This window comes from Meriones unguiculatus, chromosome 1 (genome assembly GCF_030254825.1).
Source record: "Meriones unguiculatus strain TT.TT164.6M chromosome 1, Bangor_MerUng_6.1, whole genome shotgun sequence".
NCBI lineage: Eukaryota > Metazoa > Chordata > Mammalia > Rodentia > Muridae > Meriones > Meriones unguiculatus.
The window spans coordinates 194,839,520-194,861,934 of NC_083349.1; the positions used below are offsets into that span (position 1 = coordinate 194,839,520).

The 22,415-nt window shown below is 42.4% G+C and overlaps 2 protein-coding genes across 7 annotated transcripts in view; both read left to right on the forward strand.

The window, feature by feature from the left end:
* Positions 1-499: 499 nt before the first annotated feature.
* Parp6 (poly(ADP-ribose) polymerase family member 6) overlaps positions 500-22,415 on the forward strand; it is a 32,934-nt gene continuing 11,018 nt past the window's right edge. For 2 of the 6 annotated variants that reach the window (XM_021638808.2, XM_021638811.2), the window contains exons 1-17: positions 501-655; positions 1,704-1,966; positions 5,231-5,425; positions 6,010-6,087; positions 6,820-6,914; positions 7,323-7,383; positions 7,606-7,696; positions 8,357-8,423; positions 12,085-12,234; positions 13,524-13,734; positions 14,256-14,309; positions 15,871-15,966; positions 16,486-16,578; positions 17,830-17,955; positions 19,588-19,653; positions 20,552-20,619; positions 22,263-22,311. In XM_021638808.2, the coding sequence (XP_021494483.1) occupies positions 5,423-5,425; positions 6,010-6,087; positions 6,820-6,914; positions 7,323-7,383; positions 7,606-7,696; positions 8,357-8,423; positions 12,085-12,234; positions 13,524-13,734; positions 14,256-14,309; positions 15,871-15,966; positions 16,486-16,578; positions 17,830-17,955; positions 19,588-19,653; positions 20,552-20,619; positions 22,263-22,311 (1,308 nt within the window). In that variant the 5' untranslated portion in view covers positions 501-655; positions 1,704-1,966; positions 5,231-5,422. Of the gene's footprint in view, positions 656-1,013; positions 1,132-1,703; positions 1,967-5,230; positions 5,426-6,009; positions 6,088-6,819; positions 6,915-7,322; positions 7,384-7,605; positions 7,697-8,356; positions 8,424-12,084; positions 12,235-13,523; positions 13,735-14,255; positions 14,310-15,870; positions 15,967-16,485; positions 16,579-17,829; positions 17,956-19,587; positions 19,654-20,551; positions 20,620-22,262; positions 22,312-22,415 lie in introns of those variants that run through there. The other 4 variants (XM_021638812.2, XM_021638813.2, XR_009588468.1 and 1 more) reach the window with 3 other exon arrangements.
* Positions 10,075-12,077, forward strand: LOC132650101 (large ribosomal subunit protein eL33-like). The gene has a single exon (XM_060375281.1). It carries the CDS (start codon positions 10,631-10,633, stop codon positions 10,961-10,963), a length of 333 nt encoding a protein of 110 aa, XP_060231264.1. The 5' UTR covers positions 10,075-10,630; the 3' UTR covers positions 10,964-12,077.

Sequence of the window (22,415 nt, forward strand, 5' to 3'; positions counted from 1 at the left end):
GAATGCTGAGAACACAGATTGCATGATTTACACAGCTGTGCATAAACCAAGGCTTTGCGAATGCTGGGCAAGCACTCTACCAAGAGAGCTACGTCCCCAGCACCTGCAGAGTTGTTTGAGCAGAAAGCCAGGGTGCGTTGAGTCAGATTTCAGACTTTTAACTTTTGATTCATATTTTCAATCTGCAAGGGGCCATCTCGGTATTTCTAATTAGACAAGCTAGATGGCCTTCCTTCCGCAATCCTCCCAGCCACACGAGGCGGCATAGAAAAACATAATTTTTTCGCGAGCCCGGAGCATCTCTCGCTCACGCTCCCTCCGGGACCCAGGGCGCAAGCGCCGCCCGCTCGCTCCCTCACGCCTAGCTCTATGGATCACTGCGCACGCGCGCCCAGGCGGGCATTCCGGGGCGGGGAGAGGCCCAGGTCCAGCTCGCACGGCGGTTGGTCGGGAGCGGGCACGTGTCCCCGGTGGCCCCTCCCGAGCATGCGCAGAGTGGCCCGGCGTGCCCGAGACGGCACGCTGAGGCGTGGGGTGCGCGACCTCGGCCGCCCGCCTCTGTCCCCGCCCCTCGGCCTGCCGCTCCGCCCCCGCGGGGCGTCCCGGGCCGCTCGTCCCCTCCGCGGCGGCCGCGCGCGGCCCGGGGTCGCCCGCCGTGAGTACTCTCTAGGCTTGCGTGTGGGGAGGCCGGCGCGGGGATGGGGCGGGGCGGGGCGGGCGGGATCCGCCCTGCCTGCCTGCGCGACCGAGGGAGGGTCGCTGGCGGGCTTCGCGCGGCTGGGCGGCCGGAGCCGCCGACGGCTTCTTCGCCGGGAGGGCCCGAGCCGAGGTTCCCCCGGGGCCCCCGCGGAGGGGAGGCCTCGGGCCCTGCCTGCAGGCGCGGAGTCCTCTCCCTCCGCGGGCGCCGGGGTAGCGCTGGCCGGCGGCTGTCGCCCCTCGGCGCCCGCTCCTCCCTTTGTTTGGGAGCCTGGTCCTTTTGATACTCCTGTTGCGGTGTAGGTTTCCTCTCCCCGCACGCCGAGCTGGGAGTCCAGCCCAACATGTAGACGTTGGGATCAGAGGCTTCTCTGACTAGGTACTCGTCAGTGGTCACTCTGAAAAGTGCCTGTGGACCTAGGGAAAAAGACCTTTGTGAGTCGTCCTAAGGCTTATTTACCTTCGGCATTATCTCATAGAAATAGATCGTGCATGTTACCCGAGCTGCTATCACCCAAAATAAACGCTGAGCTTAACAGCACACATCCCTGGGCACTCTTACCATCCCTGTTTGGCTCAGCTCCTCCTGCAAGGTTCCAGATCTTTTTTCCCCCTCTTAGTTCATTAACCGCTGCTTTGGTTATTGCTTCATCAAGTGAAACATGGATAAATTTAGGACCTATCAAATGTTCAGGTTACTTATGCAAGTTGTATGACCTCCCTAGGTTGGAGTATCAAATATGTAACATGAAACCCTTGAACTAGGTCATCTTTCAGCTCTCTCTGCCCCTCACATCTTTTGTTAAACATCTGTGAATCCCATGATCCACCACCTGCCTTTTTCTACTCTCCAAATTTTAAATCTACTCCCCAACTCCAAGGGAAGGGCAGTTAGTGTTGAGGATTCAAGTCTCTGTCACTAAAACAGTCTGTTTTGAAAAGCTGGTCATTTCAAAACCATCTTTCCCTTGGAAAATCTCTGATTTCTTTTTCCCTCCTTTTAATAGGAGCAGAAGCCAAGCAGCAAATGCTGAAGAAATGCATGGGTTTTCTTGACTTCTACAGTGAAAGACCTTGAAAAAGTTGGCACCTCTAGCCTAAGCTGCCGCCATTCTACTCACCCCAAGACAACCCAGGCTGGACAGTAGTGCTTCTCTCTTTATTCCTCCATGTTCATCCAGATCAGCATTTGACTGTTTATTTTCAAATCTAAAAAAAAAAGTCCCAGACCCTAGAACTTCACAATTTGCTTCTCGGGCTCCTTTTGAAGGTGAATGAAGTCTTGACTTTTAAAAAGCATTTTGTGTGATTTTTGTTGATGTCTAGTAGCAGCGTTTAAGTTCTTATATTTATCTCCTATTTGTCTAGGTACATAGCTGAGGGGATCATTCACTAATTCAGTAAATGTGTTCTAGAGGCTGATAACGCTGAAAACAGTAAAAATCTACCTACGGAGTTTACAGTCAGGGCTGGAGAGATGGCTCAGTGGTTAAGAGCACTCTCTTCCAGAGGTCCTAAGATCAATTCCCAGCAAACCATATGGTGGATCACAAACATCTGTAATGGGATCTGATTCCCTCCTCTGGTGTGCATACAGAACACTCAGATACATACAGTTTATACTCTGGTGAGAGAGAAATATATTAGAGTAATCAGAGCTGTGGGGAAGGAAATACTGTAGAGAGGATAGAGAATGCTACTGTGGGTATTTTATACAGTGTAGACAAGGTGACCTTTGAGCAGAGTGTGGATGTCTGAAGAGGCATCCTACAAGGGGAGAGCAGCAGAGACAAGGCTGTATACAGGGACTGTGCCTGCTGTGCTTGGACAGTAGCAGGGGGACAAAGGGAATCTTGCTGTTAACATGTAGAGTTGACTTTCTAAGGAGAGCATGTGATTTTAGAATCCCATGGCTGTCCTGGAACTAATTATTTAGACCACGATGACCACGAACTCAAAGAGATCCATTTGCCTCTGCTTCTTAAATTCTGGGATTTTTTTTTGAAATAGGTTTCTCTTTGTAGTCCTGGCTATCCTGGAACTCACTCGGTAGACCAAGCTGACCTTGAATTTAGAAGGTAGAGATTAAAGACATGTGCCACCATGCCTAATTTATAGCTATCAATATTTTGCAAAATTTATTTAATATATTTTCCCACTTATTTTATTTGGAATTGGAGTAATACTTAATTTTTAAAATTGAAAATAAAATTCTAAAGCCGGGTGGTGGTGGCACACACCTTTAGTCCCAGCACTTGGGAGGCAGAGGCGGGCAGATCTTTGTGAGTTCGAAGCCAGCCTGGTCTACAGAGCAAGATCCAGGACAGCCATGGTTACAAAGAGAAGCCCTGTCTCAACAAAACAAAAAATACTACTACTACTACTACTAAAATAAATAAAAGTAAAAAATTCTAATTGATCTTGAAAACAATGAGTTTTTTTCATACATATAATTGTACCTAGCTCATATTCTCCCTCTCAGGAGTATTTTAAAGCAATTATCGGATATCAGGTTTTCTATCTCTAATAACTTCAGTTGTAATTGACTTTTCTATATTGTATGTTGATCAGTCAGATAGTACTGTGAGCCCAAGGACTGCAACACAGATTTTGCTTTGGCATTGTACTTTATAGCTCCATCTTGGACCGATTGCCAGGTTTATCTTGGTATCTGAGAACAGGTGACAGACCCTTGGAAGAACTAGAGGAACGCTTCTCAGATATTATCATGTAGCAATGACCTAGAGGAATGGATCTCAGATTTTATCATGTAGCATAATAACTTTCAGGCTTGTTAAAACATCAGTGAGTTCCAGCCCTAGCTTCTCTGCTTCACTAAGTTCCAGGGGTTGAGAGTTAAGAATTGGCATTTTAACAAAGTCCCAGGGAATGTTGATGCTTTAGGCACACTGTTCCACATAGAAGCACTGATGTAGAAAATAGAAAAGTAAGGCTGGATAGAATCACCTTAATGACCAAAAATACCCCTGAGTTTGGAGTGGGTTAGATTGAGGTATCTGTAGAGCCAAGAAGGGCTAGAATAGTAATTCCTAATTTTGTCTTAATAGTAGAGCTTTTAACTGATTTAACATTTAAGCTTAATTCTTATGAAATTGTACTGATTGGATATGGGGTAGAGCTGTGTTTTGGTCCTAGTTGAAAGTTCCCCAGATGTATGTTTGTGACCTACTGATCTAGAGAGCTGCAGAAGGTAGCTCCGCTACTGCTGAGCTGTTTCAGTAGCTTTGACAACCTCTACCTTTCAAGTCTTCATAATTTCATAGCTGAGTATTTTTTTTTTCCTGACCTGATGCTAGTGAAGGCTTCAGCGAGGCTAAAAATAGACTAATAGGATGAAGGTTGTAGGGGAAGAGGTTAGCACTTGTCTGAGTGCCTGTTGGATTATTACTGTAACTGTGTGGAGGTTCCAAGATGACCCTGGAGCCTTGTTTCGGCTGTGACAACTCAGTGTTTACCGGAGCACCCTCAGTGTCACTGAGAGCTCTAAATAAGGTGATTGTCATAGAATGGCTTCTAGTAATACTGCTTTTATTTTTTTAGATTTTATGAATGTGTGCAGGTGGGTCCACTGGACCTAGAGTTGTAGCAGTTATGAGCTGCCTGGTACTGGGAATCCAACTCAGGTTCTCTGTAAGCCATCTCTCCAGCCCTCTTGGATTCATTTTTTTAGACAAAAATCTTCATAGTAACCCAGGCTGACCTCAAACATGTGATCTTCCTTTTCCTAGATTTCCCTCCTTACTGCTGGGACTGTGTATGCTACTGAGTTCAACTAAAACTAATTTTTATAAGTAATAATGAGGGGCTACGGATATAGCTTGTTGGTTAAAATGTCTGCATGCAAATGTGAGGACTAAAGTTTTGACCCCTGGAGCCTACATAAATGCCAGGTGGGCACGGTGTCTACATGTAGCTCCAGCCCTGGGGATGTGGGCATAGGGTCTTGGTGAGCTGGCTAGCTGGACTAGCCTGTATTGGTGAGATACAGGGTTAGCTGAGATACCTTGTCTCAGTCAAGTAGAAAATGATTGAAAAAGACTCCTAAAGCCAGCCTTGGAGACACACACACACACACACACACACACACACAGGTACCTGCATACACATTTGCCTGCACACAAATGCATATGCAAAGGAAAAAAAAAACCATAATGATCCAGTAAGAAAATAGGAGCAAAGAGTCTAAAAAAGGATCGAGTTCTGGCTCTTAAGGCTGGTGACAGTTCGTAAGTGAACTGGTTAGAATAGAGTTGTCCCTGCCGCTGTCACTTTGCTGTAAGCTTATTGTAATCTAGACTAGAGAAGATGCTTGAGTCCCACCTTTCAACTTTGAGTGGAATAGAGAGATGTTTATTCTATTTGCTTTCAACTTGGTTAAAGAACTGCTGAGGTGTGCGTGTGTATCTACATGAATTCTGCCTCTTTGCATGTGTCCATAGTTGGCTAAAATATACTTATGTGTATACTACCCCACTAGTAAGTGGTGAACCCAATTGTTATCTCCCTTCTACAGGACACTGACTTATTCCCGCAAGACCAGAGCCTGCCATCCCCAGCAGATCGCCAGTACCTATGACATCATCCCCTCCGTTGTCTTGTTCTGTGGTCTCCTAAATGCTCATTCTGTTGGCCTGGGTTCAGTTGGTGGTATGGAGGGGTGCTGCCTAGCACTGACCTGAGAGTGTTTGTGAGACCCACTGACCCAATGGTGAGGACTGACTCTTCATGTCTCCTAACTAATCATCTGCGGGTAGATAAGACAAAGCCGACCTTACCTTTTCCTGCTATTTCCCCCTCTTGCCCTTTTGACAGTAGATGTTTGAAGTAAAAGAAAGAAACGTGGAAACTGTTACTTTAGGGGCTCTAGGGCTGTTCCCTTTAAAAGGAAGGGGAGTGTTTCCTAAGACTCTAGGAGATAGAAGAGTAGTGCTGAGAGCCAGCTGTGATGCCCTGCACCTGTAATCCCAGCACATGGGAGGCTGAGGCAGATGAATTGCTGCAAGGTCCAGACCAGGCAGGGCTACAGAGAAAAACCCTGCCTCAAAGACAACACATAAGACAAGAGATGAGGCAGAGCTTAAGTATGTTTTCCTCTATCCCACCTAGTCAGAGCGAGGTTGTAGATAAATATTGGACTCAGAGTGAAGTGTGTGGGGTAAAAGGATTAAGGCTTCAGCCATTCTATCCCAAGAAATGTGAGGATCCAGTTCCTGTCCTTTGCCCTACTCTGTTCTGCAATAACAAGGATCTAATAAAGGATGCTGCATCTTGTTTTTGTTTGTTTATCTCCAGGACATCAAAGGCCAGTTCTGGAATGATGATGATTCTGAAGGAGATAATGAATCAGAGGAATTTCTGTATGGAGTTCAGGTGAGGTTGCACTCCTCAAAACTCAGTGTTGGATAATTTAGATTTTATGTGCTGGGTATATCAAGAAAGAGAAGTTCTTCTGAAGAGAGATGAAATGAGATGTAATGTTGGGGCCTGATAAGAGTCTCTCAGAACTGATTCATTTTCCTTGCTCATGCCTAGGACTTGTCATTATCGTACAGTAAAGTGTATCCTCTTCATGAAAGCTACCCATCTGTTAGTTAGAAACAATCATTTTCTTCTCTCATTAGCCAAATTTTAAGTGACTCCTGGAGAGAATGCATTATCATTGTTACCCAGAGCAAAGTCCTGAGCAAAGTTGCTCAGACTCTCAGAATGCTCTTCAGAGAGAACTCTTCTGAATTTCCATAGAAGATAAAGTTTGCAAGAAAAATCTAGAGCTTGAAGGATGTGAACTCTCAGCAAAGCCTGCCTGTTGGCCTGCTGAGGTGTTCTCGGAGGGGTGGGGAGGGACTTGCTCCATTCTATTCGCTTGGGTTTCTCCTGTTCCTGCTGTAGCTTCATGTTCTTTTACCTTTCTTTCCTTCCTTCTTTCTTTCTTTCTTTCTTTCTTTCTTTCTTTCTTTCCTTCCTTCCTTCCTTCCTTCCTTCCTTCCTTCCTTCTTCCTCTCTCTCTCTGTTTCTTTCTTTCCCTCTCTCTCTCTTTTTCTTTCTTTCCCTTTGTCTAACTTTCTACCCCTGCTACCATTGATATTTTTACTGCTCTATCAGGGGAGCTGTGCAGCTGACCTATATAGACACCCACAGCTTGATGCAGACATTGAAGCAGTGAAAGAGATCTACAGTGAGAACTCCGTGTCCATCAGGTGGGATTTCCACTTCAGGGTGACAATGATCTTTAAAAGGCTAGAGGTTTTTGGTGTGGTTTTTTGTTTGTTTGTTTGTTTGTTTTTTTAATGGTACAATGGGGTAATAAATGTATGAGTTTAGTAATAAAAGGCTGTTCAGAATATTGAAGCATGCTAATGGTAGGGTCTAGGGGTTAGAACTCCTTTTCTTAGCTGTTCCATCTCATTCTAAATGCCTCTAGGTTAGTAGTTTCACCTTTGAGGTAAGAAGGGCTGTGGTCATGCAAGTAGCCTGACATGTAGCTAAGATCTGAAATGTCAAGCTACCTTTACCCTTTCTCCTGGTCCCAGGTTCAGTTCTGCTTTACCTTCTATTTCCTTCTCTCTCTTAATGAGCCTCACCTGTGGTTACCTGTGTCTCTGTAGAGAATATGGAACTATCGATGACGTGGACATTGACCTCCACATCAACATCAGCTTCCTTGATGTGAGTAGTGCCAATAGCATGTGTAGCTTGCCTCGTGGTTTTTTCCTGAGGACCTTGTATCTTGTTCTTGAGTGCTGTATTTGAGCATATATTCTTCATCCGTCAAGAGCATCAGCAGACAGTGGTGTGGACTGTGATGTACATGTGTACATTTCCTCAGAGAGGAAACTTCTCGTCCGCTTCTCCAGTGTAAATCAGAAGTGCCTTCTCTTATTCTTCTAGGAGGAAGTATCTACAGCTTGGAAGGTCCTTCGAACAGAACCTATTGTGTTGAGGCTACGGTTTTCTCTCTCCCAGTACCTCGATGGACCAGGTAAAGGGCAGTGATTTTGGACAAGTGGGTAGTCTGAGTATGGTCTGATCCAAAGTCCTAAGTTAACTAAAGTAAAAATAAAATTAGAAGTAAGATCTTTGTGCTCGCCCTGTATTTCCATTTTTGTCATTAGTGTCTTTATCTCTAGTCATCTGATAGCCTTCTTGATTTGTGAAATTTTTTTATTGATTTGAAGATATTTATTCTTCTTCAAAACTCTCATCTTTCTACTGAAGATATTTGAAATTTATTTTATAGCTTCTAGATTCTATTGCTTTCTCAAGTTTCCTTCCTGCTGTGCAGGCATGTCCAACTTATTGACATTCCAACACATTGTCCTCTCCAAAATACAAACTTACAAACTGAGCAATTAAGTTACAAAAAAAAGAAAATAAGAATTCTTATAATGTTTTAAGTAAGTTGCAGTTTTGTGTTCAGCCACCACAGTCATAGTTACTCTCCACTGCAAGATGGCTATGCCTGAGGTGCCTAACAACTGCTGGGTCTAGACTCTGAGGATGCTGTCCTACTGAACTAACAACTGCTGGGTCTAGACTCTGAGGGTGCTGTCCTACTGAACTGTTACTTTGGACTTGGTGGAGGCTAGAGATGTACACATATTGATGTATACATATTGGAAACTCTCTCTTTTCTTTGCAGAGCCATCAATTGAGGTTTTCCAGCCATCGAATAAGGAAGGGTTTGGGCTAGGTCTTCAGTTGAAAAAGTAAGAATTTTTTTTCTTTTGGTCATGGACATGTGAGAGAGAAAGTCTAATATATGTGTATCTTAGCTTCTCATTTCTGTGACCGTTTAACTTAGAAGGAAGAAAAGTTAATTTCGGCTCATAATTTGGAGGTTTCAGCCCATAGTAGCTTTACCTTATTTGGATCTTTGACAGCACAGTGTTGTATTGTTGTGGAAGCATGGTGTAGAAAGGGTCTGTTCGACCTACAATGTGCCTGGCAAACACAGACAGACAGGAAGTCTCACACCCATGTGAGGGGTCAGGTATCCCCTACAAGGGCATGCCTGCAGTGAGTGACTTCTCTTCCTTCTACCAAGTCCTAGCTCACAAATATTCTACCACTTCCTGGTACTGCCGCAGATTGGGGCCCAAGTCTTCAGCGTGTTAACCTTTGGGGGACAGTCACAATCTAGACTTTAATAACAGATGTCTCAGAGCCTTGAATGTCATGTTTTCTTCAAAGAATGTTTCTCTAAAAGATTACTAGGAAAAGTTAAAATAAAATTGAGAAGCTAGATTTCTGGTTGTGGAGGAGAAGCCTGTGATTTTTTTGAATGTCAGACATGACACTTTCGGGAAATTCAGGGAGAAGTTCTTCATTAATCAGTGCTTAAGCGAAAGTACAGGAATCAGAGCCACACTATTCTTGTTTTTCTCTTGTGGTTTACTCAGAAGGGCTCCAGGGACTTAGACAAGCTTAGGGTGTTGAATGTATTAAGATTTTTATGTGCACCAGGCACGGTGGTGCATGCCTGTAATCCCAGTACTCAGGGAGGCAGAGGAACACAGATCTCTGAGTTTGAGGCCAACCTGGTCTTCAAAGCAAGTTCAGGACAGCAGAGAAACCTTGTCTTGAAAAAAACAAACAAACAAAACAAAACAACAATAAAAAAAGTTTTTTATGCTAATGGTTTATTATTCTAGTGTTTGGAGAACTGAAGCACATTTTCCTACCTTGGACATTTCTTACTTTCTCTTCCCTTCCTATAGAGGTCAATATAGATTGAAAGTTTAGAAGGACACAGAGGAAGGAGGGGCTCAATCTTCATCAGAAGGAAGATGCTTGATTGATTTTAAATATGGCTAAGAATTATGTATATAGACAGACTTCAAGAGTGGATAACGCTTGCAGGGCCATAGACACACAAAGCAGCCTGTGTGTGGGAGATGCAGTGGTAAAGCATAGGAAATGGTGTAAGAAATCCAGAAACGAGACTTCAATTCCAGGGAGATACTGAGCTCTTGGCCGGGGCAGCAAGGACACTGAAACACGGTTTGTTTAACTACAGTATTTGTTACATGGGCATGTTTGTGTCATAGTGCATTTGTCACAGTGTATGTATGGAGATCAGAGGAGAACTTGTGGGTTAATTCTTTCTACCATGTTGGGTCCCTGTAATCAAACTCATTCAAGTCTTTATTTACTGAGCCATCTTGGCATCTATTGAAAAGCTTTTTTTTTTTTTTTTCTTTTAAGATATTTATATTGGGCTGGAGAGACGGCTCAGAGGTTAAGAGCACTGGCTTTACTTCCAGAGCTCTTAAATTCAATTCCCAGCAACACATGGTGGCTCACAATCATTTAGTGAGATCTCGTGCCCTATTCTGGCATGCAGGCATACAGGTAGGCAGAACACTACAAATAATCAATAAACAATTTCTTTTTTTTTTTTAAAGAGTAGTTGTAAGCACCCATTTGGTTATCTCCAGCTTCCTATTGAAAGCTTAGAAAACCACTCTGGTAGCATGCAAAATGCCAGAATAACTTTCCTTTGTTTACAGTTTTTTATTACTACCTGGTGGTAGCTCATGCCTTTAATCCCAGAAGCAGAGGAAGGTAGATCTCCGAGTTAAGGCTCAGCCTGGTCTACAGAGAGCGTTCCAAGACAGCCAGAACTATACAGAGAAGCCCTGTCTTGGAAAACAAATGAACAAACAAAAAAATAGTTACTTATTTTAATTTATATGTGAATGTTTTTCCTACATATGTGTAGACAACAGCTGCTTGGGCTGATTTAGATATATTGGATATTCTAAGAATCCAGAAATACTGGAATAATTCCAGGGTTGCTAGCCCAAATATCTTATACTAATAGTATACCTTATACTACCAATAAGAAGAGTCTGCTTCTGAAATTCAGGGTCAGATTTCTGGGGCCTGGGAACAGGACTTTTAAGCAGCAAACATGTTTGGAAGGCTGTGGTGCAAAGCCATTTTTGCTGGCTACAAGAGAAGTCTCTGGAACCAAAGAGAGCACACAGCCCTTCTTAAAATTGAAAGAGTTTGTGCCCGAGATGAAACCGAATTCTACCTAGGCAACAGATGTGCTTATGCGTATAAAGCAAAAAACAATACAGTGACTCCTGGAGGCAAACCAAACAAAAGCAGAGTGATCTGGGGAAAGGTAACTTGGTCCCATGGAAAGAGTGGCCTGGTTCACACCAAATTCCAAAACAACCCTTCTCTGAAGGCCATTGGACACAGACTCCCTGTGATGCTGTACCCATCCTGGATTTAAACTAATGAAAAGTAAATAAATCAAAGTGGATTTATGGGGGGACCTAAGTTTGTAGGGTAAGAATTTTAAACGTGCTGTTAAAAGGCGACTTTGGGGTATGCAAGATGTTCAGTGTGCAGCATGCCAACTCGACACAGGGAGGTTAGGGCTGGGAGAAGCTTCAGTGGGGGGACTTGAAACCAGCAGACGTACGACTGTTAAAGGAGAGAGTGAAGGGATGGAAAGAGAATCAAAGGTAGAACATGTTTTAAAACTCAAAGTAACCAAGAAATCTTCAGGAGGGTAGACAGGGGAAGAAGAAACATGAAAACTAGGTCAGAGGAACCTGGATCCCCTTAAAGATGTGGCTCAGAGGTAGAGCACTTGCCTAGCTGAGATGGAGAAAGATGAAGTATTTTAGAGACTTTGGGAAAGGAACTGACAGGACAGGAGAGTGTGATAGTGGTCTCTACAGATGAGACCCAAATAGAGAAGTCAGTCTTAAATAGGAGGATTAACTTGTCTCCAGAGAATGAAGGGCTGGAGATAAGAGTTGAAGTAGAAATAGATTTTGTATTAGGGTTGGAAAATTAGGGAAACTGACACCTTATGATGTTCTCTGATGAGAAGAAAAAGAGATTGGTTGTAGGTGAAGTTTTGAGTTTGAAGAAGCTGATGTGGTTTTATCATGATAACCTAGAGGAATTCTTCTAAGAACTGGTCAAGGATAGGTGATTGACAAGTTGGGTTGCAAGGTGAAGGCCATAAATTCAGATTCACCTAACACGGGTGGTACCTCATGGCCATAGTTACTGCACTATTGCAAGGTTGTATTCTCTTTTGCCACCTCTGTTCTGTTCTCAGTGTAGTTATCTGTGACATTAAACCTTTCTAGGCTGAATGTTCACCTTTATAGTCTCTTCAGAAATTTTGCAGCCCATTTAGTTAGGTAACGGGAGTAAGTATTTATTCCTAGGATGAAGGTGCTTTAAGACAGTATTTCTATGGTTCAGTGTTAAATCAAGGATGCTTTAGGCATACGTTATTCTATCATAACTAGCTTTATAGTCTATGAGTAGATTAATTTCCTCTATTAGTCCTGTTCTTCTGTTGGAAATTGCCTAATCTTCTTGATCTTCCAGGATCCTGGGTATGTTTACATCCCAACAATGGAAACATCTGAGCAATGATTTCTTGAAGACCCAGCAGGAGAAGAGGCACAGTTGGTTCAAGGCAAGTGGTACCATCAAGAAGTTCCGAGCTGGCCTCAGCATCTTCTCACCCATTCCCAAGTAAGCACTTCCTTAGAGTTAATCATTTCCAAAATACCTTTCTTGTTTCCTTCTCAGATGCCTAGATTAATTTCTTATGTCTTTTCTCTGAGTCCACTAAATTCTAAACGTTCAGCTACTAAAAGCAACACATGGTACTGATCCCCTTTGTATTCTTATCCTTAATCTTTGTTTCCATATTTGTAACTCATCTCTTATGTAAAATTCAGTATCTAACTTTTGGAGGCAAGTGTATTATTTTTCCATATTTTTTAAATTGCTTTTTGTTTGTTTGTTTGTTTGTTTGTTTATGGGCATTTTGCTTGCACTATTTATGTGCCTAGTACCCTCAGAGGCCAAGAGAGGGTATTGAATCCCCTGGAACTGGAGTTACAGATGGCTGTAAGCTGCCATGTGGGTGTTGGGAATCAAACTTGGGTCCTCTTTCAAGAGCTGCTGAAACATTTTTCAAGCCCTTTGTCTTTTCTGTCTTCTCATCAGCTCTTATCTTTATTTCTTGTCATGAAAAGACAGAGTAATAGATACTAACTTCCTGCTCTTATGGAGAATGTACTGATATCTAAGCTCTGGAAATACACCTTGCTCCCCTTTGACCCTGGTTTTACATTTCTGCACTTCAGTGTCTTCTCATCCTCCAAAGGTGGTCACATTTCTACATTTGTAGTGTCTCAGGGATCACTATGGATGGTTGGATAGTCAACTTTAGGCAAGGTTCAAGATGCAACTACTTGCTTAGCATGGCGTTGCATGCTTAGTTCTTCTCACAACAAAAAATGAGCACACCATCTTCAAAGAATACACTTAGCCATACTTAGTTTTAATGGCACAGTGGCCTAGGCTAGCCTCTGTCTTTCTTCTATGCCACAACCTGAAGAACATACAAATCATGATATAAAAGCCAGTTGTGTAATTTATTATTTTCTCTTGACACTACTTAAGGTAACAATAGACTATCCCTTATATTTGTGATCTTTTGTGGCCTCTGATGTTCTTTTCTCTAAGTTTCTTCTAGAACTCATAATGAATTCCCAGTTTTATTCATTTTTTCTTTGTTTCTTTCTTTCCCTTCCTTCCTTCCTTCCTTCCTTCCTTCCTTCCTTCCTTCCTTCCTTCCTTCTTTCTTTTCTTTTTTCTGTTTTTTTTTTTTTTTTTTTTTTTTTAAGACAGGGTTTCTCTTTGTAGCCCTGGCTATCATAGAACCCACTCTGTAGACCATACTCATAGAGATCTTTCTGCCTCTGCATCCACCACCCAACTTTTCTTACTTTTTCTTTGCTCTTTCTCTGCAGGTCTCCCAGTTTTCCTGTCATACAGGACTCCATGTTGAAAGGCAAACTGGGTGTACCAGAGCTTAGAGTTGGACGCCTTATGAATCGTTCCATTTCTTGCACCATGAAGAACCCAAAAGTAGAGGTGTTTGGCTATCCCCCTAGCCCCCAGGCAGGTCTCCTGTGCCCCCAGCACGTGGGCCTCCCTCCCCCAGCACGGACTTCTCCTTTGGTACATGGGCTGGGAATGGTTTGATGTGGGCATTAGGAGGGTGAGGGTGGAAATATAGGGGATAACTATTCAAAGGGCCGGGGGGGGGAAGGGGTTAGAGCTTTCCACCCAAGTCTAGGTATATATCATGAATGTATAGAATGGAATAGTTTTTAATTATTAAATGCTTGTATCTAAGCTGCAATATCTGAGAGGTTTGTCTGATAGTAGTTTATGAAGCAGAATCTGGAGATTGGCATGCCCAGGAGAAGTCATGTATAATATTATTAGGTTACGGTTACTACTTGATAGTCAGTTGCTGTGTGAACCTATTCTAACTTTGAAGAGGGTTAAAGACAGGTGAACTTTCCCAGAACCTATAACAAAAACTTGTAACGATCTCTCCAGCTCTGTGAGTACTTAGGTTGATCTAAGCTAAGGCTTAATTATTATAGGAGAATTTTGGGTTGTCCATATAAAATAGGTGTGTTTGGGCCCCACTTTGTAAGAGACTCATGGGGTCTTTTTTGTACTCTTACTAGGTCAGTGGTCACTGCAAGAACATCCCCACCCTGGAGTATGGATTCCTCGTCCAGGTGATCAACTTCAGAGCTTTTTTCCAAAGCTCGTCTCTGTTGTTTACCCATCTAACTGCCTACGATCTCCTAGCTCTTGAGTCAGTTATTTCCTGAGTTGATTTGTTTCCAGAACTATATTGAGTATTGATAGAATAACTAAGAGGAAAGAAAGCCAGGCTTCCATCCTCAAGAGGACCACAGCATTGTTGAGAACACTTATAGCAGTGTTTCTCAACCTTCCTATTGCTGTGACCCCAACCATAAAATTATTGTCATTGCTACTTCATAATTGTAGTTTTGCTGTTACGAATCACAGTGTAAATATTTTCCAGTGGTTTTGGCGAACCCTGTGAAAGGTTCTTTCCATTCCCCAGCGGGGTCTTGACCCACAGGTGTGGAACCACTGACTCACAGCTCAATAACCAAGTCATAGACGCGTAAATGGGAACAACCTGATTTGTACATAAGAACAGGTTAAGTGAGTATTAGATAAAGAAAGACTTTAAAACCAAGCAGTTTAGATATCGCTATAAGACCTCCTGATTTGTGCCATTTTCTTAGCATGGAGTCTGGGGGGCGCGGGGGGAGGTGTGTACGTGTGCATGCGTGCGTGCGTGTGTAGGAGATGGGTTAATTGTCCTAGGTGGTAGAAATTACTTAAGCCCTGCCCTCCAACATCTAATCTTGACTCGAATACTCTAATGACACGAGTAGAAAGTCTATAATGACTACAGCCACTGTAACTGATTAGTTAGGACCTGTTTATAAGCTGTTTTCATGGGAGCCTTGAAGTGGCTTAGCTAGCAACAGCACTTGAGCAAGTCTGACAATCCCCAGAATGCACATAAAGGTGCAAGGAGAGGACTGACCCGCAGTGTGGCCCTGTGACCTCTACATTGCCTGTGGCCCGCGCCCCTCCACTTACCAAATACATAATGATGAAGACTAAAACCAACATTTTCTTTTTCTTCCTTTGTTTCTTTTTTTAAGACAAGGTTTCTCTGTGAAACAGCACTAGCTATCCTGGAACTCAACCAGGCTGTTCTTGAACTCACAGAAATCCACTTGCCTCTGTCTCCCAAGTGCTGGGATTAAAGGCATATACTGCCATTGCCTGCCTTAAAATTTTATTTTTTTAATCTAATTAATTAATTAGAGGGAAGAAAGAGAGTGTGTGTGCACACACATGTGTTCTGTAACACTGTGTGAAGGTCAGAAGACACTCTCGGGTGTTGGTTCCTGCATACAGGTCCCAGAAACTCAGGCTGACAAGCTTAATGCCATCTCCCCGAATTTGAATACTTCAGTGGACAAATCTTACTTCTTGGAGTATACCTATGTTTCTATGAAGCAAACAAGGCTAAATTTAGCTGACTTGCCTAGTTATTTGTGATAGTAAATAGAGAGGTAGGATGTCAACTCAAGACTTCTATTTGAAAGGTCGTGCTGATCTTATTTGTACAGTATCATACAGAGTGAACAGTATAGTAAGGCCATCAGTTTAAGTTCAGGATCTAAGCTAAAAACAACTTGAAAACTTCTGTAATTCTGAAAGATGTAAACTCCGCTCTCTCCCCAGATCATGAAGTATGCAGAGCAGAGGATTCCAACGTTGAATGAGTACTGTGTGGTGTGCGATGAGCAGCATGTCTTCCAGAATGGCTCCATGCTCAAGGTATGGGCCCCTGCTCTCACCCTCTTCCTTGGCCACAGCCTTTACTTCCCATTTCTTCCTAGGCCTGTATTCAAGGATAAGTTTTGTCCACAATGCTGGAGACTCTAGAAATAATTGTTTTCTAAAAAAATAAATTTCAGTAGTCCTCTTTGGATTATAAACAGGGGTTTGGTATTGACCAGGGTATACTTGGTGATTCCCAAACCTCTGTGGGTAGGCAGAACACTTAGCTACATATTATAATCTGTGTGTATATATTTAAGAGTGAGGAACAATATTCTGGAAACTCAGAAGAGAAAACATGTAACCACCCTAAAGACCAGAAAAAAAACCTTTATAGGTAGGCAAGATCACTCAGACTTACTAGTAAGGCATTTAAATTTTGGTTGATAGTCCCCTTCAACATTCAACACACCCCAGATTCTTGCCTTACTCTGGTGTTGCCTAAAGTCAGTTCTCTCTCTCCCTACATCTCAGTAACAACCATCCATCTGCTCTCTGTTTAATGTGCCCCTTTAGCCAGCTGTCTGTACTCGAGAACTATGCGTCTTCTCCTTCTACACCCTGGGAGTCATGTCGGGAGCCGCAGAGGAGGTGGCTACTGGAGCAGAGGTATGAGAGAGGAAAAAGACACTGGGGAACTGGGATCAGGAAAAGCAGAAGAGGCCAGGTATGATGGCAATGCCTTCAATCTCAGGATTTAAGAGGCAGAGGCAGGGGCTGGAGAGATGGCTCAGAGGTTAAGAGCATTGGCTGTTCTACCAAAGTTCCTGAGTTCAATTCCCAGCAACCACATGGTGGCTTACAACCATCTATAATGAGATCTGGCGCCCTCTTCTGACCTGCAGGCACACATGCAGGCAGAACAATTAATAAACAAAAAAACAAACAAATAAGTAAATTAAAAAAAAAAAAGAGGCAGAGGCAGGAGCATCTCTGTGAGTTTTAGACTAACTTGGTCTTTATAGTGAGTTCTAGTCCAACCATAGCTGCATATTAAGACCCAATCTCAAAATAAAAAAATAAAAACAAAGGAACCCAGCAGTTTTATTCCTTGTAGTTTAGCTTCCAAATATGCTTTTATGCTTAATGAAAGCTTTTAATAAAACAAAAATGGATAATGGACTCTGTTGGAGGGCCATTCAAATTATGGCATATTTTTATGTTGAAAATACTGAACAGATACTATTTATACACGTAAAATTGTAATACACAGTTATGTCCAAAATCAAATACCATGTCAGGCTTGTGGTGGCATGTTCCTTTAGCTACCTTTAGCTTTCTAGCTGCTTGGAGGGCCAAAGCAGGACAGTTATTTCAGTTAAAGATTTACAAATGTGTATCAGAGATGAGATCCTCCATTAATTCCCCAGCCCTCTTTGCTCATGAGGGAAAGAACAGTAACTTTTTTTTTTATCAGAATATGTGGAAGGATATTCATCAAATTTTATAGTTACTTGGGAGCAAATGAATTTGTGGGATTGAAGATGGTATTTCTTTTCTTTAATAATTTTGCTAGTATTTGCACTTTAGGTAAAGATTTATCTTTATTTTACTGGTATAAGTGTTTTTCCTGCATGTATGTATGTGTTCCATGTGGGTTTTCTGATGGACAAAGAGATCAGAAGGGAGATATCAGATCCTCTAGAATTGGAGCTACTGACTATTGTGAGCTGTCATACGGGTCCTGGGAACTGATCCTGGGTTCTTTGCAAGAGCATCAAGTATTGTTACCTTCTGAGTCATCTCTCTAGCCCTAATATTTAAAATTTTTAGGAAGGCATGAAACCATTTGAGTTCTGGAGATCACTTGATCCTAGAACTGGGCAGTAATTTAGTTCTTTCTTTTTCTTCTCTCCTAAGGTGGTAGATCTGCTGGTGGCCATGTGTAGAGCGGCTTTGGAGTCCCCTAGAAAGAGCATCATCTTCGAGCCTTATCCCTCTGTGGTGGACCCCACTGATCCCAAGACTCTGGCCTTTAACCCTAAGGTATAGTTGTTTGGGAAGAAAGAGCTAACCAACAGAAATGGTAAATGATGGGAGGTTGGGCTGTCATTCCAATACATAACAGCTCAAGTACCGGACAGAAGAAATAGTACACTTGCTTCTTGAACTCTAGAGGTAATCTGATGAAACAGCGGGGCTTGTCAAAAGAAGGGAAGAAAATAAGCACTGCTACATGGTGATGGGGAGAATGTAGGCTGGGGCTAGGTGTGCTGCCTCACACCTGCACTCCCAGCACTTGGGCTGAGACAGGAAAATTGCTCAGGGTTGAGGCCAGCCTGGATTACATAGTAAATTTCAGGGTGGCTTAGGCTACACATTGAGGTCATGACTGGGAAGAAAGTAAAGCAGAGCAACAATGAGGTATATAGGCTTGATGGGAGGCAGGCAGACCTGGATTCTATTAGAGGATCTTTGGCTTCCTACTTGAATGTTTCTAGGAAGGTACTTTATCTTTCTAAGTTTCAACTGCCTGCCTGTATTTTGTGGAGTGTTAAAAGAGAGAGAGAGATAATGTATATAAAATACCGTATGAGGTCCTCCAAAGAAACAGCTAAAATGTCATGGATAACTACAAATATATTACATTCATCTACATGGGAATTATAGAGGAGAGAGTTTATCATGAGGGATAGTCCCACCCAGTTAGAAGTCCCTACATCTACAGCCATCAGGCCGGAAACCCCAGAGAGTAGAACCAGGCAGGGTCAAGACCCCAAGGGCCAGTTTTGTCATTCGTTCAAGTCTAAACCCAGGAGAAGGGTGATCCCTCAGCTTGCAAGGAATACCCTTTTATTCAAGGGCCAGGATTGGGGAAGATTAGCTTTCTCATTCTATTTTAGTCTTTACTGTATGAGATCTTTATTACCAAAATGATCGTCTTTGCCCAGTCTGCTGATTCAGCTGTTAATCTGAACACCAAAATACCTCCAAAACAAACCCAAAAACCATGTGTTGACCAATTAAGTATGTACTCCATTGACTATTGTTTTTTAAAAGCATGGTTTCTCTTTTTAGCCCTGGTTATCTGGAACTCACCCTGTAGGCCAGGCTATCCTGGAACTCACCTGCCTCTGCCTCTCAAGTGTGGGATTAAGCATGAGCCATCAGCTTTCAAAATGACTTCTAAAATTAACCATCACTGTATTATATCACAATCCCTCATTGTTATCTGTCAGTACATTAGGCCAGTATAGCTAGATTTATATATTTATCTCTGAGGATGACCACAGAAATACTATTTTTAGTTACAGAGTAACTATACTTAATGGTGAGTATACTCAATTGTTTAGCTCAATGGAGAGCTCTTATCGGCATGTGTGAGGCCATAGGATCAATCCCTAGCATCACCAAAATCTTGACATGCAAAGTTCAAACAATCAGAACACCCCTGTCATTTACAAACAGGACTTATAATACTTTAAGGTGTATTACTAGTGACTTACCCAGTCAATTACATCTAACTCTAGCTAGCATGTAACTCTAGAGTTTACTGGTAAAGTTTGTGTTTCCATGGCACACAAGTCTAGACTTAAGCTGACCTTCTCTTTCATCATATCTTTGTATCTGATTTGTATTTATTTTTCTAAGTATTTTCTTCTCTTTGGTTATCAACAGAAGAAGAATTATGAGCGGCTTCAGAAAGCTCTGGATAGTGTGATGTCCATTCGGGAGATGACCCAGGTATTTTGCCTTTTCTTTGTCTAGCTCTGTGCTCTTTCATGCTTGTAATTCATGAGACTAGGATAAAGATTTAGAGAAACTACTCAAATTCTTGTTTCCTTTATGTTTCCTTTGTAAACTTTCCAGTTCTTGTTCTCTGTTGTGTTAGCTTTCTTACCCCAAATCTCTTCACTCCTAGTGTCTCTCTCAACCTTTATTTTTGCTACTGATCTTTCACAAGTTGTTCATATTTTAATGTTTTTCCATAGTTCTTGGGGAATTAGGAAGGTGTGGGAAAGACCTCTGCCCAAGGTTGGGAGGGTGAAGAGGAGGCTTGAAGATAAGGAGCTAGATCCAGGGGCTGCATCTTCTGTCCTTCTAGGGGTGGGGCAGCCACACGGAGCAGAGATCATCCTTTGACTCAAGGCTGTCCCTCACCAGATTTCCCCCCCCCTCGTCTGCAGTCTCTGCATGAATAGACATTCATTTGTACTCACGTTTACAGGTGGGCCTCTTCTCAGCAAATCCTATGTATCACAGTGCAGTTTAACAGAAGGCACACCTAGAAGGGATGATTTATTTATTAGAAAGACTGTTTTATGTGAAGATTTGCTACCAGATTCTTTAGCCTAATCTTTGGAGGACATTGATTTTATTTATTTTAATTTATAAGCAACCTTTTTAGAGTTGTAGGAGTTGCATAAAATGAGGGAGACCCACCTGCATGTTGTTTTGTAAGCATCTTCAGTCATTTTCATATTTATAAGTGTTCCCAACCCAACTGGGCCTCTTTGAGGGTGGGAACCCCCTTGTCTTCGTTCCTCCAATTACCTATCTTGCCTTGGGCCCCTGTGGCCTGTAGAAAGTGGGAGGGGTCCTTTCTCTCCTGTGAGATCATCTTATGACCATTGTCTTACAGGGCTCATATTTGGAAATCAAGAAACAGATGGACAAGCTGGATCCCTTGGCTCATCCTCTCCTGCAGTGGTACGGATAGAATGGTGCAGGCTTTATAGGGAGTGGGAAAGAAAAGTTACGGGGCATGGTCTACACCGTCTCCTAGAGGCATGTCAGCATTCTGTACAAGGTTATAAATTTGACTACTTTTTCTTGGTGTTATGCTGGCAAGCCTTGATTTCAACAGTAACTAAGATCCTACAGAGTTCACTAATATTTTAAAGTGTGTGTATTTGTCATGTATGCAGTATGGAATGGTTTTAGGGTTTTTTTCAGTTCTGAGATACTGCCCATGATGGTGCAGCAATTTTTTTTCCTTTTTTTTTTTTTTTTTCTTTTTTTCTCTTTTTTTTTTTTTTTTTTTTTTTTTGAGACAGGGTTTCTCTGTATACCCTTGACTGTCTTGGACTTACTTTGTAGGCTGGCCTTGAACTCATAGAGATCCACCTGCTTCTGCCTCCCAGAGTTCTGGAGGTACAGGTGTGCACTACCCCATCCAGCTAGGCTCAGCAATTTTCAAAAATTTAATGTTATTGACTATAGTTGCCATCAGTAGGTTTTGAGTTTCTTATCACAGTTCCTTTCAACTTAGTTTTCTGTGTGTCCAAAGAAATTCATCTATACCTGCTATCTCCTTCCCTGATGTAGAGAGGCTAGAGCTGGGTGTACTTTTGTTGTTTTCTACAGCTGGCAAAGAATTTGGCTGTCCCCTATTCCTCTGACTCCCTGCTGCTGATTTCTCTTCTGTTTTCCTGACAACTTTCCCATACAAAAAGCCAGGCATGATGGCATATACTTGTAAGCACTGAGAAGTAGAGAAAGGCAGATCCCTTTGGTTTACCAGCCAGTGAGCCCAGGTCCCAGTGAAAGACATAATTCCAAAAACAAGATGGACATCTCCTGAGGAACAACACCTGAACTTGATTTGTGGTCTCCAAGAGCACACATGTATCTGCACCTCCTGGCCAATGCACACTTGCACATACATCCAACAATTTAAACAGTCACAAAATAAGTACATAGAGTAAGTACAGAAAATACATTGTAGCCACTGTAGGCCAGAGTAGGCTCTTGCTGAACCCTCAGGGTTTTATGCCTTTGTTCTCCTGCCCTCTGTGTTCAGCCTAAACGCTTGTCCTTGATTCCTTCAGAAAGCTCATTCTAGTTTCTTCTGTTTTTTTTTTCCCCTGGAGAGTATCTTTCTATTTTCCTATTCTTGGGAGACGTTAGGTTCCTTTGAGCTTATGCAGGATGGCTCCTGAGTCTCAGTTTTGAGACTTCAAACCACGGGCACAAGTTTAGCCATTTTTAATTCAGACCAATCTCCCCCTCTACTACTATCTAATATTTTTTTGTTCCGTGCTTTTCTCTCCCTAGATACAGCAGCCTTCTCCCTGACTCTTCTTATCCATTGTTTACTTGCTTGATAACTAGTCGGTCTGGTTGGTAGCTTCTTTTTACAACCTACACATTTATATATAATTTACATTGACATATATATAATACATTTGCCAGTATTATTACTTAAAAGAAATGTCAGCTGTGACCTGGATATAATTACGCAATTCAGATACTGAAATCTTATCTGCTGTCCCTATATTCAAAGTTGTTCTTTCAGGACTCCTTTACCACATACTTATTTCGTTCCTTCCCCTTTTTCTGTTTCTTCCCAGGATAATTTCTAGCAACAGGTCACACATTGTCAAACTACCTCTCAGCAGGGTAAGTGATTATTCTCCCTCTGTAAGCTTCAAGCTTGTGGTGAGAGACAGAGGAGGGTCTCTGTACCCTCCTTTTTAACCATATCGATCCCTAATGAGCTTGAT

Coding starts and splice junctions, on each gene's coding strand:
- LOC132650101 (XM_060375281.1), top strand. CDS start 10,631: ATGTTTGGAAGGCTGTGGTGCAAAGCCATTTTTGCTGGCTACAAGAGA.